Here is a 24,050-nt window from a genome sequence, read left to right as displayed (position 1 = left end):
ACCAGAGAATAGAAACCTCCCTCAGTAAATGTAACAATGTGTATACTTAATTATTTGATTTCATAATCTTATGTTATTCCAGTTGAGGAAAGGGAGAAGATGGGAGGCAGATAAGAAACACAGGACTGGGGAGAGGCTGGCAAAGGATGGGGAGAGACTGGGGGAGAGGTGGGGGGGGGGTGGGGGGGGTTAGTGAGCTCAGAGAGGGGGAACCAGCTTAAACATGTTCTTTGCCAAGCTTGCTGTTGACCTAGACTTGTGGATACATTTTAAAACTGCCACTTAGGTTAAAATTGTTGTGTTTTGAAGGAATTTTATTAATAATATGCCTAGAAGAAAACATGTTAGCAGTCTGGTTTTGAAGTGGGAGTAGTCAGAAATCAGTCTTTGGGTAAGACGTGTGAGTTCATGCTTTAAACATTGGTAGATGAAATGCAATCCCTTGTGGCTCAGCAGGTAAAGAATCTGCCTGCAATGCGGGAGACCTGGGTTCGATCCATGGGTTGGGAACATCCACTGGCGAAGGGAAAGGCTACTCACTCCAGTATTCTAGCCTAGAGAATTCCATGGACTGTACAGTCCATGGGGTCGCAAAGAGTTGGACATGACTGAGAGGCTTTCACTTCACTTCACTTCATCAGTCTCAAAAACAGGATAACCACCTCTGTGGATCAGAAGTGGAACAGAACTTCGAATAGTGGGGCCAATGTCAGCTTTTGTCAGGTGAGGGGGCTTGACTTGGAAAGTGCAGCTGAGAGCTAAACACAGCAGATGCTAACAGCTCAGAGGTGGTACCCAGGCATCCACGGCCAGCAGGTGGAAAGAAGTTGATTAACACTTCTGAGAAGCTTCAGTAACTGGCCTTCAGTAGCTGGCTAGAAGGACAGGGATGGGAGTCTTAGAGGTGATGCTGAGGCACTGGGGCAGGTGTTAAACTGTGCATTCCTGCCCCCTTGGAGAGTCTGGAGAGAGGCCTGGAGATCCATATTCTTAAAAGGTCTTCAGGGGATTCTGAGAGCAGGACCACTCTGAGAAACACTGCACTGGTAGAAAGGAAAGACAGCTTGAGAATAATGCTGCTGCTGCTAAGTCGCTTCAGTTGTGTCCGACTCTGTGCAACCCCAAAGACGGCAGCCCACCAGGCTCCCTCGTCCCTGGGATACTCCAGGCAAGAACACTGGAGTGGGTTGCCATTTCCTTCTCCAGTGCGTCAAAGTGAAAAGTGAAAGTGAAGTCGCTCTGTCGTGTCTGATTCCTAGCGACCCCATGGACTGCAGCCCACCAGGCTCCTCAGTCCATGGGATTTTCCAGGCAAGAGTACTGGAGTGGGTTGCCATTGCCTTCTCCTGAGAATAATGAGAGCTTACCAAAAGTAAGTTGGGATAAGGTTTACTTTGCACCTAGGAGTTTTTGTATTCAAGCCCTGGGCCTGGTTGCTTTAAAAAAAAAAAAAAATTGTAAGACTTCCTTGGTGATACAGTGGATAGGAATCTGCCTGCCAACGCAGAGAACACGATTTCAATCCCTAATCTGGGAAGATTCCACATGCTGCGGAGCCACTAAAACCTGTGAGCCACAACTGCTGAGCCTGAGCTCTAGGGCCTTGGAGCCACAACTACTGAATCCATGCGCTGCAGCTACTAAAGCCTGTACACCTGGAGCCCGTGCTTTGAAACAAGAGAAGCCACCAAAATGAGAAGGCTGTCCTCTGCAATGAAGAGTAGCCCCCATTCACTGCAACTAGAGAAAGCCCACATGCAGCAATGAAGACCCAGCGCAACACTAAATAAATTATAGGAAAACACACATAACCTGAAATTACCATTGAAGAACCTTTTGAAAGTGTGTAGTTCTGTGGCACTAAGTACATTTGCAGTGTTGTGTGTAACCAGCATTCACTGTGTGGTTCTGTTGCTCCCGCCCCCAGCCCCTGGCAACCACTAATCTGTTTTCTCGCTCACTGGGTTTGTGGATTCTGGATATTTCATGTAAATAGAATCGTACAGTATGTGTCTTTGTGGGTGTGTCTGGCTGCTTTCACTTAGCATAACCTTTTCAAGATTCATACGCGTTGAAGCGTGTCTGAGTACCTCGTTCTTTTTTATGGCCGGATAAAATTGCATTGTATGGATATACTACACTTTGTTTATCCAGTCACCTGTTGATGAGTGTTTGAGTGGTTTCCAGGGGTTGGCTATTGTCAGCAGTACTGCTGGGAACATTCCTGTAGAAGGTTTTGAGCACCGGGTTTCCAGTGTTTTTAAGTATTTACCTAGGGATGGCATTACTGGCTCATATGGTGATTCTCTGCGTAACGGCAAACTCTTTACCATAGTGGATGCACCAGCAGTGTATGAGCATTACAATTACTCCACATCTTCCAGGACTTTTTTTTCTTTTTATTTCTTGTTTAAAAAAAAAAAATTCTGGCCATCCTGCTGCTGCTGTTAAGTCGCTTCAGTCGTGTCCGACTCTGTGCGACCCCAGAGACGGCAGCCCACCAGGCTCCCCCGTCCCTGGGATTCTCCAGGCAAGAACACTGGAGTGGGTTGCCATTTCCTTCTCCAGTGCATGAAAGTGAAAAGTGAAAGTGAAGTCGCTCAGTCATGTCCGGCTCCTAGCGACCCCATGGACTGCAGCCCACCAGGCTCCTCTGGCCATCCTAGTGGGTGTGAATTGGTGTCTTCATTGTGGTTTTGACTTGCGTTTTCCTAATGACCTGGAGCATCTTTTCTTGTGCTTTTTGGCAACAGTGTTGCTTTTAAATAGGTGGGTGTTGTCTTCTTAATGCAGGGTAACAGTTTTGAATGGTGTTGGTGCTGGAGGCAGAGAGCCCAGGATCCTAGTCCTGACTCTTGCCAGGCTTTGGGCAAGCTAGAACTCTCTGAGCCTGCCTGGCTTGTTGGTGCAACAGAGATGCTAACAGTAGCTTCCTTGGAGGGCTTTGTAAACATCAGGAAGGACCTGTAAAAGCATCTGGCCACAGAGTGAGCGCTCGGGAGCCATTGTCCTTGTCTTTGTCACAAACGAGGCGCTCTGTCATTGTATCTGTGCTTCTTTCTTAGTGTTAAGGATGGCAACCTGGAGGGACACATTGTAGTTTTCTATCTACTGTGTGAGGCCCTGGGGAACCCTGTCTAGGTTGCCAGGGATAGTGATCCTCTATATTCATTGCTTGAGTTTTCCTGCTTCTGGCCCAAACTCTAGTTTATCTGGGTTGTCAGGGGAGTAAATGTGTTACCAGCCCAAAGCCCAGGAAAGCCCATTTCCTGGAAGGCTCCCATGGACCTAGGCAACTTTTTACCAGTTACAGAGTCCTCATGTGGCACCACCCTGTGCTGTCCTGATGCAGAGCTGAGCCAGGAGCCAGCTTCGTGCCTCTTTGGATTTAGTGTTGAGATGTTATTTTTACTGCATGGTTCTTTTAAATATTGTTTAATGCCTTTCAAGTTGATAGGGCTGTATTGGCATGTAAGGAACATATTGGGAAGCCATTTTTATTATAGAGAATTCTTGGGGCCTCCCTGGTGGCTCAGTGGTAAAGAATCCACCTGCTGATTCATGGGTTTGATCCCTGATCTGGGGAGGTCCCATGTGCGCGGAGCAACCAAGCCCGTGTACCACACCTATTGGGCCTGTGTTCTAGAGCCTAGGAGCCCTACTACTGAGCCCATGTGCTGCAGCTCCTAAGCCTGCGAGCCCTAGAGCCCATGCTTCACAACTAAGAGAAGCTGCTGCAACGAGAAGCCGCAACTGGAGAAGAGCCCCCATTCGCCACAACTAGAGAAAAGCCTGTGCAGCAACTGAGACCCAGTGCAGTCAAAAATAAATAAAAAATTTTAAATCTTAAATATATATATATATATATATGTAAAACAGAATTCTTGTTTGCTGTGTAATTATGAAGATTTTTTGCATATAGCTATTCAAGAATGATAATCTAGAAATGTGCCTTGAAAACTTTTGAGTGCAGTTCGACACACCCTCCCCAGAGAGGTTGTGTGGTGTTGTGAGAGAGCAGGGGGCTTTGGCAGCTGATGGATGCGTGTTCAAACCCGAACCACTTACTGACCGTGGGCCTCGACCAAGGTACTTCATCTTTTGGGTCCTCATCTCCTTCACCAGTAAAGTGGGAAGGATAATGGATCCAGCGGCTGGCCTGAGTGGTGGTTACTGTTGAGAAGAGCCTGTAGCCCTCTTAGTTGGCCATTGCAACATTTTGTTTTGTTTTGCTATGGTAAAATATACATAATATAAAAGTTTCCATTCCACTGATTATTAAGTATACAACTCTGTGGCAGTCATTGCAACATTTTTATTGTTGCGTTATTTCTCCTCTTTGCGGCGTTTAGCCTCTCTCATCATCATACCTGGAGGTCACACCTGGCGATGGGCGCCCCTTCCCCTCCCCTCCTGCTTGCCCCAGGCTGGTGAAGTTCAGTGAGCTGCAAGTTCTTTAGCCCAAGAGGGAAAATGCAGGCGTCCCGGGAGGCTTGGCTATTGATGGAGGCTTTCTCAGGGTCGTTACATGGTTCTTCAGGTGATATTAACTCTCATTGCCAGTTTTGGAGGCAAGGTCTCCTGCTTCTGTCCACACAGGTATTATACTGTTTATTAACATCTGACTATGGGATAGGGAAGAAAAAGATTTCAGGTTCTTTTTGGCTGTTTTCTAGAAACTCTAATTAAGAGCTTTGGGAAGAAGTAGAAATTGAAACTGTTTAACCATCATGTCTTAAGGTTATTTTGGTACTTCATTAATCTCTCCTTTGGAAAGGGACTAAAATAAATGTACTGCTTTGGGAAATATTCTGCCATTTCTATTTCCTCCTCCTTTGCTTTTTCATAATTGGCATAATTTCTAAGGTTTTCTTGATTCTTTATTCACTGTCTTTTTGGAGCTTTGAACTCCAGAGAAAGAGAGACAGACATAGAACTTTACTGTATTACATGCCCAGTTAGTCATTTATAAGTAATCTTTCTAAAGAAAAGTCTAGGGGTCAGCATCTTTGTATTGAATTCTTAATTAGGTGACTTAAGAAATGTTCTCAAACACACACAAATGTTATTGTTTCAGATACCAAATAAGAATTATTCTTTCTGTAATTGTATCTGTGAGCGTTAGGAATATCTTTGAGTAAGTAGGATTAAGAAACTCAACCTTCTTAAGGAAATAGCAGATGTGAGCAGTGGCCTTCTTGACTGCTTCATTGTTTGGTGAGACATTGATGGAGGGCTTTATGATGGATAGAGCAGGCTGTCACCACCTAAAGCCCCGGACGAATGTTGGTATCTTGCCCAGCGGGACAGCCAGGGATCAGGCACCTCCTGATGTGATGCAGTGGGGCACCTGGAAAGTATTCTTGCCAAAAACATTGCTCCTGAATCTAATAAAGCCTCTTGATGTAACACCCAGTTTATAGAAAATTCGAGGGTTGGAAGAACATGTTAAATGACACCATGAGAATATGATCAACTAAATATAGAACGTGGGCCATCTACAGGGACAAACGACCTTTTTCTCTAGCAAGTGAATAACGAGAGATTTAAAAAAGAAAAAAGGCAGGGGAGACCTGTTAACCAAGTAAAGGAGGCTTGGGAGACACATCACCCTAAGCAGTTGTGCACCTGTGTTCAACCCTGATTTGCAAAAAGCAATTATACAAAAATATTTTGAGGCCGTCAAGGAAATCTAAGTGTGGGATAGATAATTAGATGATATTAAGAATTACTTTTAATTTTGTTGGCTGCAATAATGATTGTGGTTATGATTTTTAAAAGTCCTTATCAGAAACCCTGAAGTAGATACTAGTGAAATAAATGGTGTCTGCAATTTGCTTTACCTTCACTTAAAAAAAAAGCTGTGAGGAGGGGTAGATGAAGTGAGTATGGGAGAAAGCTGGTGTTCACACTGGATAATGTGTTCCAGTCTTTTAGCTTCTATATATCTGAAAATTTCATAATAAAAAGTTAAAAATGCTGAAATTGGTTTACTGGTGGCATTTAAACACTTCACTTTAAATAGTGAAAACAAATACAGAACTCTCCAGGCTGGTAGAACCTCAGCTTTTGGAAAATTGCCTTTTGGCTTATCTGCATATTTGGTCTGGTTGGTTTCTTGGCAAATTAGTATTTACATTAACTTCATGTTATTCCTCATCCTGAAGTCCCCAGGAGCCCTCAAATAAACCAAGAGAAGTCATAATTACAGATACTTAGAGAGTTAACGCTATGGATAATTGCTAATCAGTAGGCTGTTCATACCAATAAACAGGCAGAAAAGGGGGTTTGGGGAAGATTGTCAGTGAATGGAAATAAATTAAGTCAGGAGGAGAATAATTTGTGTGCTTGACTGAGTTGGCTTGTAGAAGTGTATGTAAATAGCACTCTGGTAATGATTGCTAAAGGTGGTCTCTTCTGACTGGTGTAGAATCTGGGGCTCTCCCACCACGCCTTAAATAAACATAGTCTCTCTCTCTCTCTCTGCCTTGATGGAGTCATTTGACTTCAGTTTGTTACCATCTCTCTGTAGATGATCGCCAAATTGGTATCCTTGGCCCAAATGACTCAGTTGGGTGCTAGAATCACATTTCCCTCCACCTGGACTTGGTTCCCTGCCTTCCTCGCCAGCCTCGCCCGAGGCTCCCCATGCTGGCTGAGCACCATTCACACCAGCTCTTGGTGCTCTGCCTTGGGCGCCATTCTCACCAGCCCTGCCTTAGCCATGTCCTTAGCTGTCTTCTCAATTTATAATGATTGTCTCCTCTTCTCCACTGTGAGGCCCCCAAGCAGGACACCTTTCTGTCTTGGTTGACACTTCACGCCCTGCACTTTGCTTCCATCATCAGTAGACATTTGTTGGATTTACGAGTGAATGATTGATGAATGAATGGACACGTCTGGCTCTGGGCTAAACCTGGGAGACAGACGTGAACAATACAGTTTTTTCCTCCAAGCATCTTGGTCATCGGCTTGGGGAGGGAGATGAGTAAGCCAAAAGTTACAGTTTTAAGTTGTATGAGAAAAGCAAACAGAGGTTCTGGAAGTGATGGGAACAAGAAGTCTGGGAGCATGATTGGAGTTAGGGAAAGGAGGAGGGATGGGTATTTGTAGGCGAGGAACCAGCCTTTCAGAAGCAGGGCGGTCAGAGAAAACTTTGCATGGTGGGAGTGTGTGGGCTGGCTGTCAGGGAGGCAACACCAGCAGGACGGCATGTGACCGCAAGATGAGGGCTCGTGTGTCACAGCTGAGGACTGTGGATTTCCGAAGGCTGTTAGGAACCCTTGGAGGATCTTAAGACTGGAATGTCGTGGAAGGATTATTTCTCTGCTTGCTTTAGAGAAACCTCAGATGCACAGAAATGGAAGGATCGGATCTGTGTGTTAGAACACCTTCCAGATGGGTTGAAGGTGCTAGGAGAGGCTTCAGGAATTTAGGGTGGGTTGTGGCTGGTGGGGAGAGACCACAGCCCCGATGGATTTCCGTGGGCAGGAGCACACTTCTGATCAGGCTGAATTTCCTGACGATTACAGCATTTCTTAGCATGGCTCCTCTTGGGCCTAGAGCCCTAGGGGCTGGGGCACATGGGAAGCAGGTAGTCACACAGCTCTCGGGAGGCTGTGATGAACAGGAAAGCGTCACGTCGGGGGTGTTCACCCTTGCTGGGCCACCACTCCTTGTACTGGTGGTGTGTGACACCACTCAGGAAGCACTTGTCACCGCAGCCGCTTCTTTGCCATCAGAGGGATGTTAAAGGATCCTCTGGGTTCTCCTGATTCTTGAACCAATCTCAGGGTGAGCAAGGAAGCAGCTTTTGTGTCCAGGATGTCAGAACATCCCTGCCTCCTGTGCTCTCCAGGCCCTTGAAAAGCCCGTCTCCTCACAGAGGCTGATGATGATCAAGCAGTGATTAAGGGCCCAGACTTCAGTGTGGCAGGGATCGAAGGATTTGAGAGTGAATTACAAGATCCTGACTGTGAGAAGGACTTATTAATATCCAAAGAGGGAGGATCAGGTTTTCTTAGGGGCCTGTTAGATACCTATTAGATACGCAGGGCTTCCCAGGTGGCCCAGTGGTAAAGAAACCGTCTGCCAATGCTGGAGACACGGGTTCGATCCCTGGGTCAGAAAGATCCCCTGGAGAAGGAAATGACAACCCTCTCCAGTATTCTTGCCTGTGAAATCCCATGGACAGAGGAGCCTGGTGGTCTACCATCTGTGGGGTTGCAAAGAATCGGACACGCCTGAGCACACATGCGTTAGATAACCAAGTGGAATAGTCTGTAGCGGGCAGTTGAATCTGTGACTCAGAATTGCTTTGGACTGACTCTTCCTTCTTTCCTGCCCCATCCATGTCATCAGTAACTAACTTTATTACTGGCCTTCTGTGCAGCCTGTCTTGTAATTTCTCTTGCATTCTCATCTGTCACACAGTCCTCTCTCCTGGCCCTGTTGGCTGTGTACCTGTGGGTGCGATTGAAGTTTTGTGCTTCTCTCTGCTCTGCCAGGCTTTTTTTTTCCTTTTCTTCTGCAGGGTAATTTTGATAAGAAGCCCACTTTGCTACAAATACCCAGTGGCTCCCCCATTGTTGACTAACATTCTCATGCTCTTCAGCCAACTTTCCTAGCGTTCTCTCCAACCAAGTGGAGCCACTTCTGTTTGTTACACAAACACACCCCACATTGCCCAGACGTGGAGCCTTTGTCCATGCTGCCACTTCCAGCCAGCATGGCCCCCCACTCTCTCTCTTAGGCCTCTGGCTCCCTTGATATAAAGTCAAAACTCAGCTTAGAGGTGAATTAAGGTATTGAGCATAAGCTCTTGACTCTTGGGAGGGGAGCCACCCAGGAGACAGATGTGTCTCCTGGTCACTTGGTTTCAGGCATGTGTGTTTGTGCGGAGACTGATGGCCTCGGGCTCCCATGTTTGGGGGTGAAGTGCCTTCTCATGCTTAGTCACAGGACGTCGTGTGCCATTCCAGCTCCGAGCGTAATTGGAGATGGAAGATTATCTTGAAGCTGATGGTGTCCTTTTCCCTGTTGTTCTGGGACTGTGTTTTGAATTAAATTATTTTAGAAACAGATGGCCGACTGAGAGTTTTTTCGCCTTTGTTCTTAGTGAATTGAGTATTTAGTTGAGTTTGTTTTGGTTACTTAAAGCGCTGACAGCCTTGCTTTCCAGGTTGGTAAAAGAGGATTGCATTTTATTTAGGAAAAAGATAAAGTGCGACCGAACATTTCCCAACAAATATTCAAACATGCTTTGAATTAAACCAACATTTTAATATCCTTACCTCCTCAAATGAAAAAATCGTGCAGAGAGAGAGAGAGGCCCATATCCCAATGGGAAGCTATCCTGGTGTTTCAACGATAATAGTATGCATGTGGAAAAGCTTCATGGGCCCATTATTTCAGGACTGTATGGTTGCAGTTGTTGTTTTCTGAAGTTGCTCGTTAGTTCTCTTCTTGTTTCAGTGATGTCACTAATTGTTATCTGTATCTCTATCTCTTGAGGAAGAAGGGGAAGATGTGACTAATTACAGCAGATTTCTTCTGGGGAGCTGAGCAAGTTTGATACAGAACGGAACCCAGTTCTGTTATCTGTGGAAGGTTCTGGAGCTGTCGTCTCCCTCTCTGACCAGGATTGTATTATGCCAGTGCTGTGCTTTTTATTAGCTTTTATTTTTCCAGTTAAAACTGAAGCCCCCACCTCTGATGTAGTAGCCATGTGCCAGTTTGGGGACCACTTTTTCCCTTTCTGGGGAATCCATATTGTGTCCAAGGTCCAAAGGCTGCAACGTTGACTGGCAGTGTGGCATGTGACCTGGGTGTGGCTAGTGGGGCACTTCTTGCTGGACTCTGAACTTTGCAGGAGTGAGGTCATGAAGCAAAGGCCCAGAGGGTCCACTGACGGCTGTGCCAGTCGTGGTTCCGGCCGGGCGGTGTCAGCTGACTCTCCTCTCAGAGACCCCAGCCAGCTCCCTCACTGTTGGCCTCACTTGTCTCTTGACTGTGTTCTGAGCCTGAGCCACCTTGTTCGTTCCGTAGACCCTCTGGTGTCTTCCCACTGAATCCCTTCCTGCTTATGTGGCCAGAGCTGTTTCCACTGTGAACAACAGAGAACCCTGACTGAGTAACCCTCACAAGCAAGCAGGCAAGTGTAGGGTTGCATGTCAGGCCTGGACAGGGGAAGTCCACACTTCACACCCATTTTCAGGAACCTTGTATCTCATGAGGAGAAGAGGGAGCCAAGACCCAGGGATGTGTGAGTTACTCAGGGCTGGCAGCCCCTGAGCCCGTGGTGGGCTGGGGCCGGGCCTCAGGGCCGGCAGCCCCTGAGCCCGTGGTGGGCCGGGGCCGGGCCTCAGGCCCACAGGTTTCCTGTCGTCTCTACTCCATCACAGAGCCTTTTGCTTGAGCCAGGAATGAATGGTGTTGTCTTGGTCACTCGAGCCGCCCTGACAACACACCAGACTGTGTGACATCAACAGGAATTGGCTTCCTTCTAGCTCTGAGGCTGGGGTCCACGATTGAGGTCCCGGCAGGGCTGGTGTCTGTCGAGGCGCCACGCCTGTGCTTACGGATGCTGCCTTCTCACTGTGTCCTCACGTGGCCTTTCCTCCGTGCCTGGGCACCTGGGGCTGGCGAGCTCTGGTTTCCCTCTTCTTATAAAGGGTCCTGTTCTGTCGGATCAGGAAGGACCCTACCCTCATGACTGCCTTTAACCTCCATCACCTCCCTAAAGGGCTCCATCGCCAAACACCATCACAAGAAGGTTAGGGCTTCAACACAGAGACCTGGGCAACACAGTTCAGTTCATGACAGATGGGAACTATGGCGATTCAGGAAGTTTACTAGTGTTTGTGACTTAATAATAGTTGAGAAACAAAGGATATCAAAGGAAGATTTCTAAAAGGAGTTTTTATGTAGTGCTGAGGTCTTAAAATACCCGGATTGGCCAGCATGCTCAGTTGCTTCAGTAATGGCTGACTCTTTGCGACCCCATGGACTGTAGCCCACCAGGCTCTCTGTCCATGGGATTCTCCGAATAAGAATACTGGAGTGGACTGCCGTTTCCTTCTGCAGGGGATCTTCCTGACCCAGGTATTGAACCTGCATCTCTTATATCTCCTGCATTGGTAGTTGGATTCTTTACCACTTGTGCCACCTGAGGTCTTTAAAATACTGAGGACTGGCCAGCAGTTACTATTTATTCAGGTTGAGTCTTTTCTGTGCAGAGAGCTCTTTGGTGATTGTTCTTTGGCTGAGCCCCCAGATCCAACCTGAAAGGCTGAATCAGGAACCACAGTTTCCCAAACCACATGGGACCTGTGAAGCCTGCCCTCTGGTTTCAGACTGTCGCTCCCCCGACAGAGCCTGGCTATATCCTTTCATGTCTGTTTCAGCATCCTCCACTGACCTGGTTGCTGCCGTCCCCACCCCAGGCCAGAATCCCCTTCAGTACTCTCCAGCAAGTCTGTGCATCGTGCCCTGTCTGCACTCACCCTCTCTTCCAGGTGAGAGTCAAAGGCTGCTTCCCCTCTGGACCCCATTTCCTTCTTCCTTCCCAGCCCTCTGGGCTTTGCACCTTTTACTTCTTCCTCTCTCGTGGGTTGTTCCGTCAGCATTGTTCCTAGTCTGGTCCTCACAAAGAAGGGTCTTTGTGCTTGGCGTTAGTATTACCCGTGGTGTGGTTTTCAAAACACAGGTTCCGCCACAACAGGAACAGCAGCAAACACAGATGCCCACGCCGAGTCCTGAGCCCCAGGCCCAGCCTGCTGAGTGAGAACCCGACTTATTTTAGTTTTTATTTGGAAAGCATCTTAGACATCAAGCAAAGTTGCGAAATTAACAGAGTTCTCATGAGCCCATTTACTCAGCATCTGCTCTTGGCCCTGGTTAACCTGTTCTTCACGCTGTAGTAGGAGGGACTTTTAGATCATTATTCTGATCGTGTCATTCTTGCTTTATGCTTTTAAAGGATATCATGATGGCTTTTACTCTAGGGAAGGATTTAAGCTTTCCATCTTAAGACACAGACACACAAATCTCAATTACAGAAAAGATTGATAAATTTAACCACATTAAAACTGATCATTTCTGTTCATCAAAAGACCACATAAAACTCCGATGTTCTTTATGTTACTATATATATGTTACCTGATAAATACATCTTTATAAGTAGTATTTCTTATCTACTAGATATTTGGTAATAAAAACAGTACCACTTGGAGGAGAGAGTAGAAGATAGGTAGCTGGTAGAAGGTATTAATAGACAGTTGGGGTTGGAGAAAGAAAGAGAAGAGACACACTCTTCTAAACCAGGGAGAGAAAAAAGAAAGGTAGGAAAAGGAGGAGGATGGTTTTAAGAATGGCACTAAAATCCCTCTTAGGACAGCCTAAGAAGTAGGTAAAAGGTGCTGAAGATTTGCCACATTGGGTATTGGTTTAATTATCTGACTGCTTTTGTATTTAAACACCTAGAGATTCTAGCAGGCTCTTGTTTTGTGGCGGACTTAATAGCCATGAAGTGGAGATGACTCACCCTGCTTTGCAAACTCCACAGTTCAGCAAAGAAGCTAAAGTAATGGTTCTATTTGGATGAAAGCTCTTTAGAGGTTTTTGATGTTGCTGTCCCTTGGGTTTTCCAGGCCAGCCCTCAGAGGATGTTTTGTTTTCTGAGCTCCCATGCCTGCAGCTGTGAGCTGCCCCATGTGGACGGTGGGACCTCACAGCTCAAACAGCGTGCCTTGGCAATAGGTTTCAGGGGCACAGAATTTAGCATGTACTTTCAATTCATTTATAACACGACTTAGCATGTTTTCCAATGTAATTTCTTCACTAGCAGTCTTAATGAAATAGGCTGATTTGCCTCAGTCTGGTGTGGTGTGAAGAGCATTCTACCAGTGAGGGCTTAGGAACCTGCCTTTCTAGGCTGGCTCTGCCCTGATGCTATTTTGAGCAAGTCAGCTTAAACCCTGAGCCTCATTTGCCATGTGAGGGGGTTGCCAAGGTCTTAAAGGATCCATTCAGCTTGAAAAGTCCACGATGCCATGTTTGACTAGTGTATTTAGGGAAGGTTTCCAGATGGAAAAATACAACTTTCAAAAAGGATAAATACCAGATTATGCATGTGTGAATGAGACCAGCAACTTCCTAGAGACAGGCAGCTCACACATGAGTTTTAAAAAAGTTTTATTTTTTAAAATACTATTTATTTATTTGTTTGTTTTTTTTTTTTTTTGCCATACTGCGCAGCTTGTGGTATCTTAGTTGCTCGACCAGGGATTGAACCCAGGCCCTCAGCAGTGAAAGCATGAAGTCCTGACTAACTGTTGGATCACCAGGGAATTCCCAAGATTTTATTTTATTTTATTTTTTTAAAGAACAGTTTTAGGTTCATTCAGTTAGCAAAATTGAGAGGAAGGTAGAGAGATTTCCCATATACTCCCTGCCCCCACCCACGCACAGCCTCCCCCATTGTTTACATGCCCCACCAGACGGTACATTTGTTCCAGTAAATGAGCCTACACGGACAGAGCATTGTCACCCGAAGGCTAGTTCCCTTTGGGGTTCACCTTTGATGTGCTTTCTATGGGTTTGCATTGTGAATTTTCATCACTGTGAATCTGCGTGGCACTTGGGCAGTTTCTGCTCTGTTCCATACAGCTTGGCAGGGACCTACAAAGGAGAAGTGGGTGCAAGATATGTTGTACCGTCTACACAGGAGAAAGAGGCTCAGTACTTGTTACTCAGGGTGTGGGTGGGTCTGGCCCCACCTGGGCGCCATGCAGAAGCTCAGCGGGCCCTCTCCTGCCCCGGCCCTGCCTGACAGTGCCTATATCTTAACAAGATCCCCCATCACGCGTGTAATCATCCCCATTCCTTTCTCCGTGTTGTCCAAGAGAAAACCTTGCACTCTTGTGTGAACTTGAGAGCTTGAAAATTGATCTCCAGGGCTTGAAATTAGAGTCTTGGAAGCCTTTTCTACTGGGAGAGACTCACCTGGGTTTTCTAACCTCTTCCTGAATTAACTACAGAAGTGATTCCCATGGCATTTCAGTGGCTGTCTCTTTAGAGCTGATTTCTTTCTCCTGGGACTTAGCCAAAAGGAGGAGGGAGAAAGCACCATGGCTTGGCTCACCTCACAATTCTTAATAGGAAGTTTTTGTTCCTCTGTTTTACTAGCCAGGAGAATTTTTCATTCTTTTGATCACTTTGCCTTCCCTGTTCCCTGTCCTTTGTAGGCAGAATTGATTGAATTCTAAGTTGCATCAGATACTTGGGCTCATAAATTAGCCACTAAATGCTTCTCTCTTTGCTGTTTTATCTCTTGCAGTTTTCCAGTGCACTTATATTTCTGATTTGATTAAGAAGGGATCTTGCTTTTTCTTCAGGTCTTCTATTTCAAAATAAATCATGGCAGAGTTTTCAAACACATAAAATAATTTATTCTTAGGAAAACTTTTAAATCTATGTGCTGCATAGTTGCACATATTGTTATTTTATTACCTCTCAAATTTATCACTTCTGAGAGCAGCTGCTACTTTACTGTATTTTTTAAGTACCATCTTTACTTTTATCCATGCTTGGAATGTGGCAGGTAAATAGTAAAAGCATATAGACCAGAAATGCCAGAGCCTAGCTGTATGGAAGGCAACAGATGCCTAATAAATATTGCTATGAAACAACCTAAAGTCTCTGAGAAACAGTTTTCTTCTTTAATTATCTACTCATTTTTAAAAGTCATATTCCACAGAAAGTGAGCAGCTTTAAAGTAAGCAGCTTCTGTCTGGTGTAAATTTATAACTTTCACATGCTAACGGAACCAGCTAGAAATAGTTCATCTATATAAATTTATGATTGAATATAATTTACAAATTTTAGTGTGTACACAGAAGATCTATTCAGTTTTGTCTAAATGCTGCTCTTTCGACTTCTATGCCATGTAACAAGCTATCTTAATTCTGTATTAGGTCTCTTGTAACCTTACAGATTAGGTAGTATTTTTATTGTTCATTTATAACATCAATGCTTGTTTAAATTTAACTACATTTTATCGTTCCTTTATTCTCTGTTTATCCTCAGATCTTCCCTCCAGGATAATCACCTTTTCTTTTGATGTATATCCTTGTTTAGAGAGACTCTTCTATTGGTCTTCTGTTAGTATAACCACTTTAAAAAAAAATCTGAAACTGTCCTTATTTTTAAAAATAGAGAGTACTGCTGGTTATTCAAGTCTAGATGTCAGATATTTTCTCTCAGCATGTTGAAGATGTTATTGTCTCACTGTTAGTTGGCTCCTAGTTCTGTGAAGTAGTTGCTGCTGCTGCTGCTAAGTCACTTCAGTCGTGTCCGACTCTGTGTGACCCCATAGACGGCAGCCCACCAGGCTCCCCCGTCCCTGGGATTCTCCAGGCAAGAACACTGGAGTGGGTGGCCATTTCCTTCTCCAATGCACGAAAGTGAAAAGTGAAAGTGAAGTCACTGAGTCGTGTCCGACCCTCAGCAATTCCATGGACTGTAGCCCACCAGGCTCCTCTGTCCATGGGATTTTCCAGGCAGGAGTACTGGAGTGGGGTGTGAAGTAGTTACCTGATGGTTAATTGCCATTCCTTTTCTCTGACTACCTGCACAATTATTATTATTAATTTATTTTGTTGGTCTTTGGTGTCCTATGGTATCATCACGTGTGTTGGTATGGGGTTTTTTTTTTTTTTTTTTTAATTCACCTGCTTTGTGATTCTTTGTCTTCCTGAATTGAAGGATTCATGTCTCTTATTGAAGAGTTTCTAGTACTATCTCTTTTAATATTGCCTCCACCCAGTTCCCTCCATTCCTTCTTTTAAAACTTTAATCCAGTGTGTGTTGTACTATCTCATTTTGCCTTCTATATGTTCTTCACTGCCTTCTTTTGTATGTCTCCTCGTTTTGTTTCTCTGTGCTCCATTCTGAATAATTTCCAGGTCTGTTCCCCAGTTCACTAAATCTTCAGCTATGTCTAAGTTGCTGTTTGCTGTGTATTTTATATTGTATATTGAGTTTAAAGGGCTTCCCTGATGGCTCAGTTGGTAAAGAATCCGCCTGCAATGCAGAAGATCCTGATTTGATTCCTGGGTCAGAAAGATCCACTGGAGAAGAGATAGGCTACCCACTCCAGTATTCTTGGGCTTCCCTTGTGGCTCAGCTGGTAAAGAATCTGCCTATTGCAGACCTGGGTTTGATCCCTGGGTTGGGAAGACCCCTGGAGAAGGGAATGGCTACCCACACCAATATTCTGGCCTGGAGAATTCCATGGACTGTATAGTCCATGGGGTTGCAAAGAGTCGGACACGACTGAGCGACTTTCACTTTTGACTTATTGAGCTGTTAGTATAAGTCACTCACTGTGCTAGGCACTAGGGAGAGAGATCAATAGTTTCTGTCCTCCAAATGCTCGGAGTGTAATGAGCAGACATTTCATTTCAGTGGGACACGATCAGGGATGTGACAGGTAGAAAGCTAGGGAGAGACACTCACCCACCTTTGGAGCATCCAGGAGGGAGGTGGTGCCTGGGCTGCATCTGCAGGGCTGGTAGAAATAATCCAGGTGGAGAGCAGAAGGAGGGCATCCCAGGCAGCGAAGGAGAGGGATGTGCAGATCACTGAGCCACAGAGGATCTGGGCTTGGGGAACTGCAGGTAGCTTATTGAGCCAGAATGTAGTTGGGATGGTGTGAGAGTAGAGCAGGGAAGGATGAGAGGTGAGCCTGGAAGTAGTCTGCAGCCTGGATGTGGAAGGTCCTATAACTAGGAAACTGCTGAACTCTCTTCTCTGCATAGCGGGTGGTGCTGTCAAAGTAGTCATGTTCATTTCTCATTAGAGCCAACTCTTCTGAAAGAAGAGGAAAACGGGCTTGGGCATCAAGGCAGGCTTCTACTAAGATTCCAGCTCCACCTGCATCTGGGTGGTCATGTAACTGACTTACTTACCTTCTCCGAACTTCTCTTTCTCAGTGATAAGTGAGACGAGATGAGATGGCTCTGTACGTCCTCTTCTATTTATAGTATTCTGTGGTGGTGTGATAAGGCAAGAGGAACATGTCAGTGTGTGTATATAGACAGACAGACACAACATGCTTAAGTAAAAAGTGGCGCTCAAATTTATGAATATTTGCCAGTGTTATGCTGACAGTTAACTGGCAAGTTCTGGCTTTCAATTGGTTGCTTTTGAATCGTGGATATTCAGTGAGTGGGTATCTGTTGATGGAGAATATTTTCATATCTGAAACAAAATGTTATCAGTGTGACTTTTCATTGCCTTTCAACTGAACTCGGCTGTTATTTTCTTAGATGAGCTCCCTCTGGAACAGCACAATCTTTCTTTCTCCTCCGTGGAGCTCATGCCGAGGGACAGTGCTGTGCCCAGCACTGAATACGTGGCCTTAACAGAAACCGCTCCAGGGTCCCCGCAAAGCAGTTCTCTCCACGTCACATCGTCTCCATCCACCATGACTTTTGATACAGCCTTTTTTAACCAAGGAAAATGGACCCAAAGTACAGCAGATCCCAGCATCTTTGCTGCAAATTATGTGGCAGTGACGAGCAACGAGGTCCTAGATGACGATGAAATGGACAACTTCTTGCCAGAGACTTATTGGACCACCTCCCGTGTGGTTTCTCCGGTACGATACGTCACAGTCAGTCCGCCAGAGCCGCCCAAAGAAACCTTAGAGTCCGTGCTGACTCCGTCGTTACCTGTCATACCTTTACAAGATGAAGAAGTGACATCAGCCTGGCTAAACACAGTGCAACAACCAACCACGCATGCTGAGCTCCCTGGTCATTTCAATGCTTTGCAGTCAGCTTTTCCCACTTCTGAGGGCATAATTCCAATGCCTAGTAGGAATTTGGTGTTTTATCCTTCTGATGCTTGTGGGCATGTGTCAAGCAGGACTTTGCCGGAGATCATGGCTTCAGGAGCAGAGGGCTCAGGAACCCTCCTTCTTAGCTTGCAGTCTTCCGAGTCCTGGCCACCAGGTGATGATGTTACTCAGCAGCCATCTCCCCCGTCAGGGCAGGTCTCACCACCTCCAGAGGATGCTCTGGCCACAGATACGGACAGGTACCCTGACGTCACCACTGCTTTGGGTCAGAGTCTAGACAAAACCGTCTCTCCAGGCACACACCGACCTGCAGCTCTGTCGCCGATGGTCCTTGCTTTCAGCAGCAGCAGTGCACGTTGGGCTTTGTTTCCAACTCCTCTGGCATCTGGATCCTTTTCTGCTCAATCAGCTGGCATGTCACATAACCCCTTTCTTCCTGGCGACTCCAGTGAGGCATCAGAATTGCCTGGCCACTCAGTGGTCCCAAGTGGTGTGGGTGACTCTCATGTCCGGAGCCCGGTGTCTTCGTTCACACCGTACACGTGGTGTGTGTCCTGTGCTGCGGTGTTGTCCCGGCCTGTGGTGTCAACGAGCCTCACGGAGAAGGACACGGGATCGGGCGATGGTGCTGAGACCCTGTCCCCCACCCCCTTGGAAGCAAGCAGCATCTCTCCACTGAGCAGCATCGTCCCAGACTTCTCTGAATTTGAGGAAGATTCTCAAGAATTTAATACGCTTTTCCCCTCCAGGCCGATGGTTCCTCTCTCTTCTCCATCCGGGGAAATCTCAGCCACCAGCGTCGGTGTTTCAGCTGAGGGGGAGATGAGCAGTGTTGTAACTGTGCAGGTGTACCCTCCCCACGGCCACCCCTCGGTGCCTGTGTCACCTGATGCTGCTCTGGGCTCCGCCTCTGTCGCTCAAGTGATGCCGTCCAGCGTGACAGCCGTGCCGTCCTCGGTCACCCCCGGGGTCCTTCTTGACTCTTCTTACCCCATCACGGCAAACAGAAACACACCATCGCTCGCTGTCAGCGGACCAGGTCTTTTTACATCTTACAGTTTGGACCCGCCGGCAGAGTCTTCGCTTTTCCTGGATCGAGAACCTGTCAGTTTTTCCCAACGTGAAACTGCAAGTATTTGGGGTTCTGCATCCAGCTTTTTCTCTACTCCACCGCTGGAATACAGCAGCGGCGTCCCTCCATCTTCGGAAGTATTTGCTTCTCCATCTCTGAGGTCAAGGGATCTGTCTACCTTTGTTCCTCAGGCATTTTCCAGCTTGGTTGAGACACCTACATTGACTGATGCAATCAATTCTCAGTCACCGCAGCCCTCTGTTCCTGGTTCCACAAACCTGGAGTTTTCTCAGCCCTGGCCAAGCTCAGACTTTCTTTTAAGCACGTTCACTCTTCTCCCTGGTTACTCTGCAATGTCACAACACTCCAGCTTCCCCTCTGATTCCCTGAAGTTTTCTGAAGCGCCCACAGTGTCGCTGACAGACACTGAAGCTCATTTTACCTCAGCTTTCACTGAAACTACCTCCTCTGTTGAGTCTTCACTCATGTCCCGTGAATCCGCAGTCACCACCCTGGTGCCCTCCAGCTCCGAGCCCATTTTGACTGCTGACTCTCACTTCATGTCACTTTGGACTGCTGTTCCTACTTCCCCTGTTCTAACTGAACCTTCTCTCTTTTCAACCCCGGCACCTTCTGGTGATCTCAGTGCTGTAAATGATCACACGTCTGTCTTACCCTCTTTCTCGGAAGTCACCCCTGCCGGCACAGTGCTGGTCACTGCCGGGCACCTGCCGTCAGCATCCTTGTCTGTTTCTGACGTGACCCCCTCGCCTCTGCCTGCAGAGCCTGCAGGTGGTTCGCGTGGGCCGTCCTTCACACCCGCGGATCTACCAAGGAACACCTCCACTGAACCAAGCATATCTGATACCAGTGGTGCCCCTGAGAATTCTGGCCACACCACTCTGAACAGCAGAACTGCCAGTCAGGATCCCCACGAGGGCGGCACAGTTCTCCCCGCACTGTCCCTTCATCCCATGACCACCCCCACTCCCGAAGCATCAGTTCATACTCCAGCGCTGGTCACCACCAAGTCGCCATACGTGTGTGATATTACAGTTCCTGATGCCTATTTGATCACAACTGGTAAGCCCCTGCTTCACGTCCCTTCTCTCAGTTGGGGTGATCTTCCAAAGGTGCTGATACGAAACGCGTATATGATGTGCAGCTTTGGGGCAGAGTATAAGGTCTGGATCCAGACAACTCCTCACTGCTTTACCAGCTCCCGTGAGTTCTCCAGACAGTTAGCTTCTCTAAGCCTCAGTTTCCACACCTGTTAAACAGGGAGGATGGTGGCACCTAACTTCTTTGGGTTGTCATAGAGATTTCAATACGTTAATGCATATAAAATACTTAACCTAGTGCCTGGCCTATATAGTAAGTGCCCACAAAATATTACAGATTAGCAGCAATGAAAACAGATTTAGATGAGCCTTAGAAGTGTTTGCTGGGATCTTTGTCTTTGGAGCTCATAACCCGTTGGATGCAGAGATGACATAGTTAAAGTAAAACACCTTCATGTTTAGCTGAAGCAGTTAGTTGGAGAAATGTGTAAGGGCCTCCACTGCAATTTCTTATTCATTTACTGTTCTCACTTTACCTGGAAAAGAGGGGGAACTTTGTTTTTATATGAAAGTGTTAGTTACTCAGTGGTGTCTGACTCTTTGCGACCCCACAGACTAGCCCACCAGGCTCCTCTGCCCATAGAATTCTTTAGGCAAGAATGCTGGAGTGGGTAGCCATTCCCTTCTCCAGGGGATCTTCCTGAGCCAGGGATTGAATCCGGGTCTCCTGCATTGCAGGCAGATTCTTTAGCATCTGAGGCATCAGAGAAGCCAAGGAGAGCAACATGGGGTGACTTAGTATCCTCTGAACTGGGTCACAGACCTTGACCTTCTCCTCAGGCTGCCGTCTGAGTTCCTGGTCAACAGGCAGCAGCTTCTCTTGCAGCTGCTTGGCTGTTTTAGTCGCAGGAACCCGGAGTACCCCGGATGTCATGTCTGAACAAGTCTGGCGACTGTGGCCTCCCATTAGACTGTCCCACTTGTTCCTCTGAGAAGTGGCAAGTGTGCATCAAGCCAGTGTCCTGTTCGTATGCACTGAAGTATAATGTGCGGTTGATCAGCAGCCTGGTTCTGCATGTTGCTTGGGATGGGGATGAGGGATAGAAAGGAAGAAGATGGCAGGAGAGGAGGAGCAGGCAGGGAGCCGAGTGGTCAGGGAAGGTGGAACTGGGAGGAGGGAGGAGAACACACTGGGTCTTTTTTCTCCACACTGAGACCAGGGGAGCCCGTGGGTCCTCTGCACATTCATAATGACACTAACCTGCCTTGCAGTGCTGGCCCGCAGAGCCGTGCAGGAGTATATCATCACATCCATCAAAGAGGTGTTGAGGACCCACTTTAACCGCGTGGTGGAGCTCAAGGTGGGTCTGCATGGTGTGGAAATCTGGACAGGGAGCTTGGGTGGATTGCTTGTCTTAGTGGGAGCAGGACATTTGTTTTCCTCTTTCCCCCTCCCTCCTCCTGGTGGACACCTTCTCTTCCTTTGCATCACCCCTCAACCATCCAGTTCTCCAAGGAAGCCTTTCTGACCCCAGACGAGGCCAGGTTTAGTCCATCAGATGTGTTGGCAGAGTGGGAGCAAAGGGCTCTAAGACTCGAGTCTGGGGTAATGGCCTAAGGATCTTGCTTCCTTTGATTTACATGAAAGGGCTTGGATGAGATTTAGAGTGAGTGTGTATGTATGTTTCTGTGCGTTGAGTGAGATGGGTTTCTGGGTGCTTTATGCTGGATGCCTGCTAGTGCCTCCTGTCCCCTGCTGAGCTCACAAAGCCATGTTCTAGGCTGGCGCCATCCTGAACGGAGCCGTGAGCCACGTGTGGCTGTTGAGCATTTGCAGTGGGGCTTGTCCTGAGGGAGATGTGCTGTCCATGCAAAATAAACACCAGATTACAGAGACTCAGTGCAAAAGGGAATGCAAAATATCTCATTAATCATGTTTTTGCATTGCCTACAATTGAGATGATATTTCATATATGGTTTAAGTAAAATGTTTTAAAGATTAATCTCACCTGTTTATATTTTTAAATGTGGCTACTAGAAATTTAAAAATTACATATGTGGCTCACATATTTCTTGTGGATAGCTCTGCTTAATAGAGTCAGTGCTCCTTTTTATGTGGGTTAAATACAATAAAACACCTTAAATTTTTCTGAATTCCTTATTTGGTTTCTGTTATTGACTATTCTTCTTTTTCACAGTCCTTGTTCATGTAATTTTGTGCTTTTGTTGAGAAATTTGACAGATATGTGAGAGGAATAACTAAAATAAAATTTTAATTATCTCTGAAGCCATACCCCTTCATTTAAAATTATTTTTTTAACTTTGTTATTTTTCTACTCAATACAACTTCCTTTAGTTTGAGTTATGTTACCCTCACATTTTCTAATTAATGCCTTTTGTCTTTATTTTTATAGGTTTATGAACTATTTGCTGACTTCACTTTTCTGGTAACATCTGGTCCCTTCGTTTACACGGCAATATCCGTCATCAATGTACTTATAAATAGTAAACTTGTACGAGACCAAACTCCTTTAATCTTGGCTGTGAAACCCTCCTTCCTTGTGCCAGAGTCCAGGTTCCAAGTTCAAACAGGTAAGAAGACTTAAGTATAGTTGTTCTGATTTGTAAATAGAATTTCATTTCATTTTCTTATGTTTTAAAATAGTTTGGGGAGGATTGTGTCAAAACTTGTTATTCATAATTTCAAAAAACTTTATAATGATGGCAAATTTCCAGCTTATATAAAAGTGCACAGAATAATATAATGAACCCCTAGTTACTCATTGTATGGCTTCAACAATTGGTGCTCAGACAGTAAAGAGTCCGCCTGCAATGCAGGAGACCTGGGTTCAAGCCCTGGATTGGGAAGCTCCCTGGGTTGTGAAGATCCCCTGGAGGAGGGCATGACAACACGCTATAGTACTCTGGCCTGGAGAATCCCCAGGGACAAAGGAACAGTCCACAGTGTTGCAAAGAGTCAGATGCAACTGAGTGACTAACACACAACAGTTTTCAACTCCTAGCCAGTTTTGTTACCTTTGTCCCCAGATAAACCCCCTCCTCTCACGTTATTTTGATATGGCCTCTTGTCATTTCATTCATAAATATTTCAGCCTGTGCCTCTAAAAGATAAGACTATTAAACATATATGCACACACATAAAACATACACATGCATACATACACACTTCTATTCACAATATCATTGTCACACCCCCTGAAATTAACAGTAATTCATTAATGTCATTTAAATTTTTATTATGGACTTTTAAAAACATACAGAAGTAGAAAGAATACTGTAGTTAGCCCACATATGTGCATACAAACATTTTTTCCAATTTTGTTGATCTCACACAGACTTTTTTGAGGAAGCTAGAGTGTTTTAAAACAATATTAGATACCATGTCATTTCACCCATACATACTTAAGAATTCATCACTAGTGAATTTATTTATATTTCAAATGTTTCGGTGTTGTATCTTTTGATGCCCCAGTTATTATCTTAGATATTTTTCCATTTTAAAATGGTATGAGTCACCTTCACATTGCATGTAGTCCTTTGGTACAGTTGGCTTTCCACATTTCCATGATATGATATATGTAAATAATACATCATGGACTCTTGTATACCGTTGGTGGGAATGTAAATTGGTGTAGCCACTACAGAAAACAGTATGGAGGTTTCTCAAAAAACTGAAAATAGAACTGCCATATGATCCAGCAGTTCCACTCTTGGATGTGTATCCAAAAAAATGAAAACACTAATTCAAAAAGATACATACACCTCAGTGTTCATAGCAGCATTTTTTTCAATAACCCAAGACAAAGAAGCACCCAAGTGCCTGTCAACAGATGAATGGATGAAGATGTGATATGTATGTGTGTGTGTATATATATATAATGGTGATGTTCAGTCATGTCAGACTCTTTGCAAACCCATGGACTGTAACCCGCCAGGCTCCTCTGTCCATGTGAATTTCCCGGCAAGAATATTGGAGTGGGTTGCCATTTATTCCTCCAGGGAGTCTTCCTGACCCAGGGTTTGAACCTGTGTC

At 45.8% G+C, this 24,050-nt stretch overlaps 1 protein-coding gene across 4 annotated transcripts in view; it reads left to right on the top strand.

Annotated features, from left to right (window-relative positions):
* Positions 1–24,050, top strand: part of KIAA1549 (KIAA1549 ortholog) — a 125,632-nt gene that overhangs the window by 28,097 nt on the left and 73,485 nt on the right. For 3 of the 4 annotated variants that reach the window (XM_025291609.3, XM_045166466.1, XR_006641334.1), the window contains exons 2-4: positions 17,331–20,018; positions 21,269–21,357; positions 22,411–22,588. In XM_025291609.3, the coding sequence (XP_025147394.3) occupies positions 17,331–20,018; positions 21,269–21,357; positions 22,411–22,588 (2,955 nt within the window). Of the gene's footprint in view, positions 1–11,121; positions 11,517–17,330; positions 20,019–21,268; positions 21,358–22,410; positions 22,589–24,050 lie in introns of those variants that run through there. The other variant, XM_044946938.2, reaches the window with a different exon arrangement.

Source organism: Bubalus bubalis, chromosome 8 (assembly GCF_019923935.1).
Source record: "Bubalus bubalis isolate 160015118507 breed Murrah chromosome 8, NDDB_SH_1, whole genome shotgun sequence".
In the NCBI taxonomy this organism is placed as follows: Eukaryota; Metazoa; Chordata; class Mammalia; order Artiodactyla; family Bovidae; genus Bubalus; species Bubalus bubalis.
Note: the sequence above shows the minus strand (reverse complement) of the source record. Positions and strands in the feature narration are given on the sequence as shown.